Below are 14,099 nucleotides of genomic sequence, written 5' to 3'. Positions count from 1 at the left end.
AAACCCCTAGATGAAAATAAGAGCATGGAAACTCATCTCCACTTTAAAGGAACTAAAGAGCAGCTAATGAGAAAAACATCATAAAGTGGTTGAAAACATAATATTTGGGATTGTTATCCTATCCCGTCCCTGCCACGGCACAGTTTGGGTTGATGTTTGTGTTTTCACAGTGCTTGTTCCAGCAGAGGGTGAAATGGAACACGTGTTGTTTTCACTCAGCTGGTTGTTGTTATGATGGACGTTGGCTGTGTTTGAGTAAACCTGCTCTGTCCCTGAATGGACGCTATTGAGGTGGACCCTTCTCCCGGCATGTATTTGGGCCTGTAAGCGTCACTGAATCACATGTATAATTTATTTTCACAGGCTGCTATCTCCCAGCCCTGTGAGAGAACGTTTGCTGCTGTGTTTTCCCAGAACAGGAAAGCTTCTCTCAGGAGATTTTGCGATTTTGAATGAAAACAAATGGAGCCGAGCGTTTATGAGTTGCTTAATATGGATTTGGTGTAAGATTTCAAAACACATGCCTGAACCCGTGCCAGGAAATGACAACATAATGGGCCGACAGCACTAATATGTAAATAGAAGACAAGTGAAGAGACACAAAAATGAACATCTCAACTGTGAGGAATTGTTGTTGAGTAGGAACTTACTAGAATACTGTAAACCCCATAAGGTTTGTTACCTCAGCCAACCAGGTCCTGTTCTTATCGTGTTTGTTAGCAGGATATCTCAAGAAGTAACAGAGGGATTTCAATGCAATTTCCTCAGTAGGTTGGTCAGGGAACTCTTCCAGATACACATATTCTCATATTACAAGATGTATACATGTAAAGGTGTTTGGCCTCAATCAGAATAATGTCAAAACACAGGCATATGTATCCTAGGTTTAGCCCAGACACAGGTATCGGTATTTAAGAGACCACAAATGACAAAAACACAAGAACTCTACATTTAATTGCAATAAATACATTTAGCCTAACTCAAGTGAGGACTTATAATGATGAAACAATCATGCTTGGTCTGCTTACTGCTTACTTACGGCAAACCATCAATAGTTTTCCTTCTGCAACCAAACTTAACACTCCCAGCACCAAAGCATGCAAAGCAAAGGCAAGATGACCACTGTGTTACTTTCCCACTGCTACCGATGGTCTGTAAGAAAGAGAGGTCCCCCCCCCCCCCCCCCCTCTCCCCTGCTTAACTTCTGGATGACTGAGTAATTTCCTCCTGGGGATCCACCTCAGTGAGATGAAATGCGTGTAGAGAGGGAGGAAGGAGAGACTGGAATGCCTGGAGTGCATTTCTTCCCCCAAATGAAAAGCAGGTGACTGTTCATTGTAAGGCCATTTGTTTAGTGGGAACTGGAGAGCGGAAGAAAGGGGAGGAAGGGAAGGTCAAAGGGAAGAAAAAAGAAGTCCTTTCTGGTATTTAGGAAAGCATTGTTGCACTTGTTCTGTACTGGTCTGCTTGCAATTACAGGATTCACTTCCTCCTTCAACCGTTGCACTTATGCTAATGTGTAATTCATGTGTAACCACCTTAAATAGCTTGATTGCAAATGAGCTCATTGGTTGAGTCATTTGCTATCTGCTGTATTTTGGAAAAAGTTGCACAGCTGCTGAGACAATTTGGTTCGGAATGTTCAGAGTAAAGTTTTCCCAGAGTTCTACGAAGCCGCTAAGAGTTTTGCACAAAAGAGGAGAAAAGTTAGACTTGGCCGCGTTTCTGTTAAATGATGTTATGCAAGTTTGCTTTTTCTCTTCCTGGTGTAGATCAGAAATCAACACCGAGCTTTCCATAATCTAGTAGCTCTGAGGGAGTTAACAGTCATTCTGTCCGCAAATCTGTCCGTGTTTCTTGGAGGCGTGGAAGAAATACTTTCGCTTAAATAAGAGAAATGGTCATTGGCTGGATTTCAGGTGACATCATGTTTTAGAAAGACCTTTCAGCCAAAAATGAATCATGTCAATGTTGCCAGAACAGAGCTGAGTGAAGTAACCAGAGACTATTTCCATAATTTGTCCAACTAAATGCCACCTTCCATTTGTTAGTGAGCTTTGAGCCAAGTCGGGAACCGTTGATGTGTGTCCTCGTGATACTGGCTTATACAAATACATCTGTACTGTTGCTGCTGCTGCACAGTTCCCTTTTCTCAGACATGTAGACATATTTGACTTCTCAAAGCCTTTGGCATGCAGATTCTCTTGCAGCTCTTGATTAAGTTCTTGCATTGTGCTGTTGCTCTCCATCTCGTGAGACTAAATCTCAGTCGCCTCTTCGGCCCTCACAAACAGCGCTGTTCCTCTGTAACCTCCTGTTACCCCCAACCTACACCACATAAGTTACAAAGTCTGTTCCCATTAAAGTATAGACAATTACCTCTTTACTTACAAAAAAAGATTGTGGAGAACGCATGTGAATGGAAACCCCATCCTCTCTCAGTGAATGAGTAGGTGGATGCTCCTGTAAACACTCGTTGCACATCACATCACACCCTGACCTTTTCAGTTCTGCAGCGGTGTTTACGCTGGAAAAAATAATGACAATGTGCGTGTTTACTCGTGTTCTGAGGTAATGAAACTTCTGGGAAACACGACCTGGCCCTGGGATTCTTCCTCTGACAGCTCGAAGCCGAGTAAACATATTAGTCATAATGAATTTGGTTTGTGTGCGGTCGAATGCGAGATATCTCTCTCCTGGAGTAATCCTGATGCCGATTATGTTTAGGCTTGTTCAGATAACGGCTAATTAATGCCAGATGTGCCGGAGTCAAAGGGTAGGGCAGGAACACGGCGGTGTAGCTGTTCGTGTTTGTCAAAGGAGGAACGTTTCTGCTGAATGCAAATCGGTCTTTTGTTAGCGTTCTCGTGTTTTCTCTCGGTCATAAACGCATCTTGCCATTGCTTGTTGGGAGCCCTGCAGGATAAATAATGGAGTTGTTTTTAGTGTCGGGCAGGTGACTCATCGAATGAAGCTGTGTTTTAGCTCACGAGGGGAAATGTGTTTACTGTGTGTGTGTGTGTGTGTGTGTGTGTGAGTGTTTTGCTTTGTTCTTACATAAAAGAGCCTTACCTTGTGCTGAATTTGTTATGCATATGCACAGATTAAATGTTAAATTAAAAGTCAAATTCCTGTCAAATCTGAAGGTGCTTCTTGCTTTACCTTTAAACCCAAAACGACTGAACTCGCATCGGGAGTGAAAGTGACAACTCTGTCCTCCCTTCTGTCCCTTTGATCTCCATGCTTGCACGTAACACTTCAAGAGAAGGCGGGAAAGCTGGACACTGAGTGGAGGTTGGGGTTGAGGATGAGAGAGGAAGGGGCTGGATTCTAGACTGAACTCTTGAGTAGATGAGATGTGGTGTAAAAGGGAGGATTTCAGACATAGGGGAAGAGGAGACGGGTCAAAGGTCAGCTGGCCCTTGCTGGCTCCAGTTTTAGTAGAGTGCGATGAAGAATAGACGCCTTGTAAATGGAGAACATGCTCAGTGGGAGGGGGCAGGGCAGAGTGGGAGCGCAGGAGTGCGTCGAGAGGATCGTGGGAGTAGATTATCGCAAAACGGGAAGCGAGAACAACCAGCAGGCTTCTGTGGGCGCGCACACATTAAGGTTCATCACGCGTCACACAAACACAGATGGAGACATGTGGGACGTTCGCCACACTGCGTCCATCCATGCGTACGCTGTCCCATATGAGAGGCGGCCTACTAACTGGCCGATTATCCCAGTTGACCGGAGACGTCTGGTTTAGCGGAGGAACAATAACCTCTGACTGATGCTGCACTCAGACTGGAGGAGATCAATGCCCTCTCTGTGTCTGGATTGGTTATCTGGACTCATGTTTACGTCTCACATCATCACGCCCTCTCCCTGTCTGGATGCTGCCCGGGTTGGGATCGGATCCCAGTCGGCAGGCAGGTTGTAATGCTGGTAAAGCTGTGATCGATTGTCGTCATCCATTTTTAAAATAACTCCCTAGGCTGTTTTGTCTTGGCTGTCAGTGTCCAGGTGCAGGAGCTCATCTCAGGCAACTCCCATTCAAAATAACTTTATTCAACTGGTCGCTGGAATTTCCCTTATGAATGTGTCCAAGCTTTACATGTCTCATTCACACCTGGGTACTCGTGCCAGAGAGCCAAGCCTGTCTGTCCATCTGCTACCCCTCCTGCCTGTCTGTCTGTCTGTTAGTTGCTGATCTACCTGTCTGGCTTTCTTTCTCTTTCCATGGAAAATTACTGCTGCCGAAACCATGCAAAGTCATTTTGTCTCATGTGACAAGTTCCAAAGTATTTTCTTGAACTTATTAATGGATGCGTCGAACACAAACAAATGAAGAAGCCTGTGTTCCAACTGGAGCCTGGAACTTTGGAATCGAGCATGGATGCCTCCACGTCTTTCCAACATCCTTCATGCACTAGGATTCATATCTGTTCATATCGTATTGACTCTACAAGCACGTCTGCATGTGCGAATGAAGGTGACAGGTCGAGTGCTGGAAGTAAACACCAGTGCAATCATTGATGAGGTCAGTGTGTGTGTGTGTGTGTGTGTGTGTGTGTGTGCGCGCGCGCGCGTGTACACGTGTGTCTCTGCATGAGTCACTGTAGTTGAAAGTTTAGTGACGTTAAGGAGAAAAACAGCCTCCTGGTTACCTTACTGGACTGGAATGTCTGTTGAAGAGCGAAGTCTGGAAGGATTTATCCCACTCCAGCTTCACCAACACACAGGGAGGGAGCTTTCATTCCAAAACAACGCGTGTCCTTTGTGAGGTGAACGTCCATGTGCGGCTCAGCATAAGAAGAGTCGTAAACCGTCTGCATAGTTAATAAGTTTAAATGTTGTGTCATTTCCTAGCTGTTGAAATGTTGTGGGGATGTTTTGCACACAACAGCTGCAAAAAGGTTGATTGGTCGTCTTTAAAGCTCACATTTGGCACTAATAAGACACAAAATCCTTCCAATTGACCTGAAAACTCATTTGATACAGGTCTGACAGGTTAATCCGACCTGTGGCAGTAACTTACATTTCATCACAGATCCCGCAGGAATACCCTTGTCCCCATTCCTATGCAACCATCTGCCTGTTCAATTGGGCGTCAGAGCTCCGGTCGCCATAACCACAGACCTCTCTGCTGGCAGATTTACATTTTAGAAACAATAAATAACGAGACAATGATGTGTGGCTGCAGGTTTACAGTAAAACCTTGTGTGTGCGTGTGCGTTTGTGCACATACCAGGTTTAGAAATCAATGGTACCTCAGGGCAACATTCCCCACGAACGTTCCGAGCATTCCTGTGAAATTAAAAATGAGGGGGCAAAAATGGGCCTGATAATTAACAGCAGAAGAAAGAGGCAAGCCAAAAACAAACCCCTTTGTCAGTGGCACCCACAATACCCCCCCACCCCCCTCATCCACCCCCCCACACACACACACAACACACAAACACAAACAGCAAGGCAAACAAAACCTCCTATGGTCTGAAGGATCGACCCGTTTGGGACGGCAAGGAAAACCTTCATGTCCTGCACAGGGGTCTGGCTGTCAGGAAGAGGAGGCCGGCTGTGTGGGTGTGTGTGTGCATGTGCATGTGTGTTTATCCTTGTTTTGTGTGCGTGTGTGCTAATGAGAGTGAGGCAGGAGATTATGCGCGCGTCTCTAAGGGAACGGCGAGTCTGTTCCCAGGAGCTGCAGTGGCTGAGTTAAGAGGGGGGGTCTGGGTATGTGTATGTCCTGACCCCAGCTTTCGGGGGTCCCAGTTGCCTGTCCAAAACCATTTCCTTCCTTTGTGACCTGCTTGAGACGAGACGGGACGTGTTGTGGTCCGGCGACACTTTGGAACAGAAAGTGATGGGAGAGAGAGCCGAGTCTCCTGTGAGAGGAATGGCAGGGATGCTTTTAATTCCTCTGCCGCCCCCCCGAGCTTCGCCCCATCACCCATATCCACTACCAACTCCCCCGCCCCCCTCCACTGCCCCCAAAACAGTAAACAAACCGAGTGCGCAGGCTGCATTGCTAATGATCGGAAACAATTAAGAGCGCACAAAGAGCTCCATTGCTCTGTGCTGTTTATTTAAACAGTATTTTGGGGTTGAATGGCCGAGGCTGGGTTTGTGTTTTGTGGCTGTCATTGAGGGCAGTGAGGCTAAAAGAGGCTCGCCTGCTGAATGGATCTCGTTCGGCTTGATAAAGAAACCCACTCCACTGCGAAAAAAGGAATTAAATCTCGAGGTGTTCCAGTTGTAGCGCCCCGTTTAGCCCGTTTCACCCACCTCTGAGTGAAAACATGACAAGTGGCATTCCAGCCCCAGAGTCCGGCCTCCTGGACGAGCCCCCCCTGCTCGGTGAATAGGTAGAGGTCTGGGAGAGTGTGTGAGCGCTCAAAGAGGCTGCTGAATAGAATGTTAGATTGAGACATTCTGCGTGTTCAACACACAAGTGTATTTGTGTGTGTGTGTGTGTGTGTGTGTGTGAGAAAGGAAGAGGGAGAAAGTGAAGGAGGAATTTAGGTTCTTCTCTTTATAAACGAGCAATAAGAACTCTGATTTATTTACAGATTCTAATGACAAATCAGACTCTTTAGAGGGCAGAGCTGTGGAGTGGAAGTGGGGAACTGAGGGCATCTAAAGTGGAAATACATGGCTTATTGCTATGGCAACATGGACTGATTAAAGTGCCCCCCTACATTTCAGAGCTGATTTGATTTGGAATCTGGAAAATGTGTTTCATGCATAAATCATAAAGAGAGAAAACCGAACGTGTGTGTGTGTGTGTGTGTGTGTGTGTGTGGAGTACTGCAGTACTTTACTGGAGGACTGGAATTCTTAATCACACTCTGTTTTATGGTACAAGGAACAACAACAACCAAACTTTGATATCAAGCATAAATCCTGCTGAGTACCTGTGGACTCCACTATCAGCATCTCTGTGCACACTTGGTGAAAACACCCCTCCCCCTGGTGACTAACCAGCTGTGTAGATGGATAACATGTTGACATCATCGTGTTGAAGGAGTAAAGGAACAATACCATCTCTTTTTACGGGAGGTCTTCTGACTTTGTTTGTGATCATTTCTGCACATTCTGAAAGTGAAACCATATTGTTGTTTGCCTTTCATCACAGTTTACTCACATCTCTTTCCAGAGAACGTTTCCCTGTAGCTGTGTGTGTGACAGATTCAAACTGTAAACTGCGTGTATGTAGAGAAAGGCTAGAACTGTTAGCATGCTTCCCTTCTCTATAGATATTGGCTCTCCACCTCTCATCCACCGACACTAGACTCAGTCAGAGTGCGATTAAAGCCACTTATCACCTCTCCCAATCCCCCAAAACCCACATCCAGATTCCCGACCCAGCAGGTGCCAGCTGAAGCCTTGGCACGGCGGCAGCAGCTTGGATAACAGCGAGCGTACATGCCAGGCAGAGGCCTCCGCCCCTCCGCTCAGCAGAGAAAACGCCGCCTGGCCAAGACGGCGAGCTCTGCACAGTCATGGTCATTATTTCAGCGTAACTAGATTAAGCTAATCACGTTACGTCGTGGTGAGGCGTAGCTGGGAGACGGAATGAAGGGTTTGCCTGTCGCGTTGTTGCCATGTGGCTGCAAATACAAACACTGAACTTGATTGAATGCAACAATGGCTTGATGTCTGTTATGACGTTAGGACGAGAAACCAAGTTAAGGTTGTTGTGTGGCGTTGTTAGTTCTATCGTACGTCCTACTGCCTCTGCCAAGGATCGCTCCAAAGGTTCAGAACTCATTTTCCTGAAAACCCGGAGGGCCGATTGGTCATGATGAAGGAAGAAGCCGGGACATTTCGGTACCAATTGATGCTGACGCTTTATGTTTTGGTCTACAACGTTTGAACCGTAAGTCAAAGAATCCAAATTCCTCCATTTCCTGCATTCCTTGTGTCAGTCAGCTGTACTGTCCTGTCTCTTAAGACTGATAGTAGACCTAATATAAATAATAGTGTGATCTGTAGAGGAGCAGAAAGGCAGAAAATGTGTGGCACCTGGATCACATCGACTGAGGTGTGAAACGTGTCTTGGTATGAAACATAAGGCTTCCTTCATGCCCCGCCTGGGCGTAACGTAGACCGTGGGAAGCAGACAAAGAGGCTTTCCTATCCTTCTGTTAAAGAGATGTACTTCAGACCAGGGAAGGAGGACGGCAGAGAGGACGGGCAGATGGATCAGCGCCCTGGGATGGAAACGAGAGCAGAGAGACAAAGTGAGCGAGCGCGAGGAGTAATGAGGGGGGAGGAGAGGAGGGAGGGAGGAGGAGTCAGCGCAGAGTGAATCTGGTTTATCACTCAAGTCTTAAGGTCTTTCGGAGTGACTGCACAGGCAAAGCCGCTTTTCCAACACGTTGCCTTTTAGGATTGATGAGGAGAAAAAGGGGTCATTAGTGGTTGTAAGGTTACAGAAGGTGGTTTCTGGGAATCCTCTCAGCTCAGGCACGGCCATATTACTGTGCCACGCTCGGGAGATTCCACAGGCTGCCTATATGAGAAGAAAAGTCCTCCTCTAAGTCCACCAATATGCCAACCACATGGCCACTTTTAGCACTCACACACGCACATGCACACACACATGCACCGATATAATGAAAGCCTCACAGCCATGCTCATACTGGCACTTCCTGTCTTGAAAACACATTTACTTTCTATCTTTGATCCCTGAACAGGCTGTACTGTGTGTGTGTACTTCAATATACACACTGCATGTACAAATATACACATGGAGACATAAATGGGACACACACACGTTGAGAAATCTGGAATCTGATATTTTCATGCATTCTGTCTCACTTTATCTGAACTTTTTTAATCTCTTATTTATTGATATTATTTATAGATTTTATTGATTGATTGTACTCATAATTCAGCTGTCAGGGTTCTGAGTTTCTTCCTGTTGTTGTGGTGAGCTGTTGAATTGAATTGAGTTTAGCCTTAAAGGACAAACACCGTGTCATTCTGATCCTCTCTCAATAAGGTACATCTGCCATATATGGTCATGTTGTGTGGTTTACAAAGGTATTCACTACTCTCATTGAGCTGAGCCTCGATTGTTCAAATGTGGACCAGCTGAGCAGTTAGACAGACAAAGTGATGTCATGTTTCCTCCTCCCGGCCATTCATTAAGCCCAAATGGAAACATGATGCAGGTTTTGTAGTAAAGATGCCACAGGAGAGCACGGAGCTGAGGGGGGCCACAGAGCCGGACCACAGACAGAAGGACAGGGACCTCACATGGGTCTATGGGGAAGAGTTTCTCTGAAAAGTTGCATAACAAACCTGTAGGGGCGTCAAATGAAAGACAGAGGGACGACCACAGACGTATCTTGCATACATTACATCAAACAAAGCAAACATGAAATCGCTCTGCGACTCATTGAAACATGAACCCTGTTGCTAACATTCCACCTCCTTTTGTCTTTTCTTTTGTTGTTGTTTTCTTAACTGCAGCCAGAGGAGTTGGAGGCCCTCCATTCCCATACGTTCCGGGCGAAGACCTTTAAGAAGACCAAGCACTGCGGCGTGTGCAAGCAGCTCATCGTCCAGGAGGGACTCATCTGCCGAGGTCAGTGAACCGCCCCCAGGCTCCTCTGAGCTACGACTTAGCAACTGTTTGGTCTTGTCCTGATCCCATACTGGGCTCTGGCTGCCATATTGATTTCTCGCCGTATCAAGCTGGACCTAATTTTCCTTCCTTCCTTTCACCTTTCCCCGTAGAGCCCATAACCCCAAGAGAATTGAATTTAAAAGTTAAAGATATCTTCACCAAATAGCTTTGAGTCTGCAGATGAAACACGCATTAGATACGGTGAATTCCCCTCACATGTGGTCCCGGGCCCTCTGAGAGAACCTGGCAACATGCGTGACGAGAGATGGAGCAGAGTATACCCGTCTGGAGGAGTCGCTCCAACCTCAGCTCGGTTGCTGAAAGCCATATCTGTTACAACATCCATCAGTGGGCTAAATGAGGGGTCGTCTGAGGTTAACCAGGGTCAGGGCTTAGTCAGTCAAGACACGGAGAAGGTTAGAAGAAGCCACAGAGAGGGGAAGGGTTAACAGGGTCTCACTTTACCAGAGAGGCGCTGTGTTGGACCACTGAGTGATTTGCAGTCATGTTTTCACTTTAGTATGAGTATTTATTGGTTTATGCTCAGATTTGTTTTGTAATGTGTTTTATAGTCAGAGGATTAAATGTTTTAGATTTGAGAATTATGCCTTTGGGAACCTCAGAATTAGATTAAGGTTTTTGTTCAGATCGACACAGAATATGTCTTTAGTTTAGTCCCTGATTAAAAGCCCTCTTTTGTAGTAGAATAACTTCATTATGTTCCTGTATCTCCCCTGGACAGTGATAGAGACCATCTGCACCAGGTTCCTCAAGGGTCTGGAACCAAGACGGTACCAGAATCTATCAAATAAAAATGTAAAAAGAAAAGAATATTAATGTTCAATTTGATTATAATAGTATAAAGTTCATAAATACAGGGCGCTGATCCATGGCATTTGTAGGATAACGTGCAGTGTTAGCAGTATAAGCTCTCTCTCTCTCTCTCTCTCAGCTGGAGCCTCTCGCAGGTTAAAACAACCAGAATGTGATTCCGGTCTGGTCAGCACATCATGTATCAGTGGAAACGTCTGTTTTCTGACAGATAACATCAAATGAAGCCTTGTGTAAATGGCTGGATGTTTGGTTTGGCCACCAGGAGGGAACCTTTGGCTCGCAGCTTCCCTCACTTGACACTGGATGGGTGAGATGGTTGGTGGGCACAGCTTGGAAAAACAGAGCAGCATGCTGGGCACGTCGCTGGCTTTGGGCCCTAAAGGGCAGTGTGAAGGACAGGCAAACACACGCACACACACACTGCTGATAGTACTTTAATTCCTTGTTGACTGTGCAGTGATTGTGTGTAGCGTTGATGTGCCACAGTCATTTAAACAGAGACACACAACATTCATTACTCTATTGCAGGTCAAACTTTGTCCATAAAAAGGAGACTCGTCCTTGCAGACAGCCACTTACAAATGTTCTCATAAAATGTCACTAGACAGCACCTGAGGCCAGCATCTGCAGGAGAAGAGATTCATGGTGGAAATAAAGAGGAAGGGCAGGAATATATTCCACTCTATTCAAATTAAATTCACCTCAGTTTAATTCTCTTTCCCTTTGCCGTGTCTGGGTTTGATCTTGTGGATGAGCAAACGGTACATGTTTGTGAGTGTGTGTGTGTGTGTGTGTGTGTGTGTGTGTGTGTGTGTGTGTGTGTGTGTTTGGGTCTGTGCGGCCGTGCGTCAGGTTGACACTGATCTATGAGGACAGTGTTGGTCTATGAGGACACAGAGTGAACAATGGACTCCTGCTCAGACTGCAGACATCAACCAGACTCTGTCTGTGTGTTCCTGTCCCTCTCCTCCTCTCCCTTCTGCCAAAATCATGAAGTTAAACATGAATCAACAGACTGAACGGAGAGCCTGGAGCACTACAGTCCAAATACTTTACAATTCCGGAGTCATTCAGTTGTTAGGTTCCGTTTACTGTTCAAAGTGCCAGCGTTGAGTTCAGCCCTAAGCCCCGCCCCCTCACTCATCACGCCTCCTCACTGCCGCTTGTTTACAAACACTCTGCAGTCACATGGTCTCCTGTAATGACACTTGGACTTGGACTTCCTCTCCCCTCAGAGGTTGCCAGGATACGAGGTGTTAGTTACTTTGACAATGGCGTGTTGACGCAGGTCAGGACCACAGTTTTCCAGTTAAAAAAAAACTCTGGATATTTTTGGAGGATTGGCCCTGAGGACAGGAACTGGCTTTTATATGCACACACACACACATACACACACACACAGCTCAGGTTAAATGAAAAGGTTTGTGTACAGGGGGGCGTCAGTAGAGTGCTGTTCCACCCTGAGACAATTAAGTACAAGTTAGATTCTGGACTCAAATTCTTGGATATTTGTCCAGAAATTGGGTCATTGTGGGGTTTTTGTGCATTCAAGCATTGCAAATGTTTCAAAGTAGACCCCTGAATGAAACAAAGAACAGGAAAATCTGCTGCTTTGCTGCTGGAAGGAGAAGCCCGGAGGTTGGAGTCTGTTTCCTCTCACGTCTGTCAGAGATCCTGGATCAAGCTTTTGTCAGGCATCATACAAAACCATTCTAGCTTGAATAAAACATGAGAAACCAAAGCCGGCACCTTCAAACAAATCTACTGTACAAGGATTGTTTTGAAAAGCTTTTTTTGCAAAGGGTGTAGCAGTTTCTGCTGTGGGTCTGCTGGTGTGTCGTTGTTCTGAGCCGGACCACAGCGCGGTCTCCCAGGGACCCGCTGTAAACACTGATCTTCAAAGACTCACTGCAGACATACGACAATGGCAGGTGTGTGTGAGAGTCAGCGAGCGAAGGTTATCAAAGCACTGCACTCCAGTGCTTAGCTCACACATATGGTAGTCTAACACTCACTGACACACATATGCTGTCTGTGTGTCGTAGTTCAGTGTAACTCAGTGATTTCAGAGATATTCTTAGCTCCTGAAAACATCATAGATTACAACATGTACAAAGAATTAGCAGTGGGTCTGCCTCGTTTACTTTGGCAAAGTACACATGTGAGCCACACACACACACACCCACACACATACAATCCAGTTAAACATTAACTGTGATGCATATTGAAGCTTCAGTTCTTTAAGACTGACCAACATGTAAATGAAACCACCGCTACAGCGACGACCCCACTGTTCAATCATGTGGTTATGGTGTCATCTGCTGGATGAGTTCAATCATTACAAGCTGCAGATGAACCCTCTCTCTCTCTCGCTCTCTCTCTCTGGTTCCAGCCACCAGGAGGCAGCAGAGTCTTTATGATAGAATCACTCCACCGTTCTCCTTTCCATTGACAGTACGCAGCTATTGACTCCTCGTGTCACATGTGTCTGTGTCTCATTGTGTTTTGTTTGTGGTTGCCTGGGCTGCAGTTTCAGACTCACGGTGACACAAAGTAAAGCAGACAGAAAAGTAAATAAAGAAAGGTTATGTTAAGTCCAGGAAAAGCAAACAAGTCATCAAGTAAATCCAGGGGATCTCCCTGTCGGTGCTGTGATCTGTTCCCATTCAAATGGATTTATGGGAATCTCCCACGTCATGAATCATACACGCAACAGCTGAATGTAGGCGGGGCTTCAACCTCGGAAACACAACACTGCCAGGGGTTGGAAGCTGGAAAGATGTGTGGGCTCAGCCGTTACACCTCAGGGGTTAAAAATGATGGATAGTAGCGTTGATAATTACAGAAATTAGTGTAGCAGGCAGCAAGACACAACAAATACGTTGCGTGTGGAGCAACCAGTGTGTGGAAAAAGCTGTGGTTAACAGCTTAACACGCTTCCATGATCGAAACACAACATGGGTCAGATTTATAGGTGGCATAATCATCACATATATATAAATATTTACATGTTTGAAATGGCAAGAAAGGCAACTCATTAACACCCAGCGTGTACAGTTAGGGTTGTTTACAATCTGTAATGTAGTGAGATGATGTAAGACCAAGACGCTGTGATGAGACGAGCACCACCTGTGGGTTTGGACCCGACTATTCTTGTAATTTTCCATCATGATCTTGCACATTAGTTTAGAGATGTTTGTCAATGAGAGAGAGGGAGAGAGGAAATTCTTCAACCCTGCCCTCTAATTGTGTTCGGTGTTGTAAGGGGGTTCAGCCCAGCCCTGTGGGAGTGTACACACACACACACACACACACACACACACACACTCATTCTGAGGAACCAGGGGAAGGAAACTCGACCCCCCCCCCCAACTCTTCTTTATTGCTAAGCATTCCTCACAGCCGGTATCAGATAGCAACTGGCGTTCCACAGATCTTCATCATCTCCTCATCCTGACCAGCTCCCCTGCTTGCTGTCCTCTCATTCTGTCAGTGATAAATGTTGAGCCGTCGCCGCGCTCCATTTCGTCTCCTCTCCTCTTCCCTGCGCATCTCCTTCTGTCTTTCCTTTCCTCCGCCTGTTGCCTTTCTGATCTGTTTATTCTCCAAAGCCCAGACTTCCTAACAAGGTAAAGCCTAACCC

The 14,099-nt window shown here is 46.0% G+C and overlaps 1 protein-coding gene across 6 annotated transcripts in view; it reads left to right on the top strand.

Moving 5' to 3' along the window:
* The window catches only part of tns1b (tensin 1b), a 123,020-nt gene that overhangs the window by 26,944 nt on the left and 81,977 nt on the right, over positions 1-14,099 (top strand). For all 6 annotated transcript variants that reach the window (XM_076160495.1, XM_076160493.1, XM_076160492.1 and 3 more), the window contains exon 2: positions 9,466-9,580. In XM_076160495.1, the coding sequence (XP_076016610.1) occupies positions 9,466-9,580 (115 nt within the window). The remainder of the gene's footprint in view (positions 1-9,465; positions 9,581-14,099) is intronic.

Source organism: Genypterus blacodes, unplaced genomic scaffold (assembly GCF_046128005.1).
Source record: "Genypterus blacodes isolate CSIRO-AG114 ecotype Tasmania unplaced genomic scaffold, CSIRO-AGI_Gbla_v1 ptg000106l_1, whole genome shotgun sequence".
NCBI lineage: Eukaryota > Metazoa > Chordata > Actinopteri > Ophidiiformes > Ophidiidae > Genypterus > Genypterus blacodes.
The sequence above is the reverse complement of the archived record's forward strand: the minus strand, read 5'-3'. Positions and strand labels throughout refer to the sequence as shown.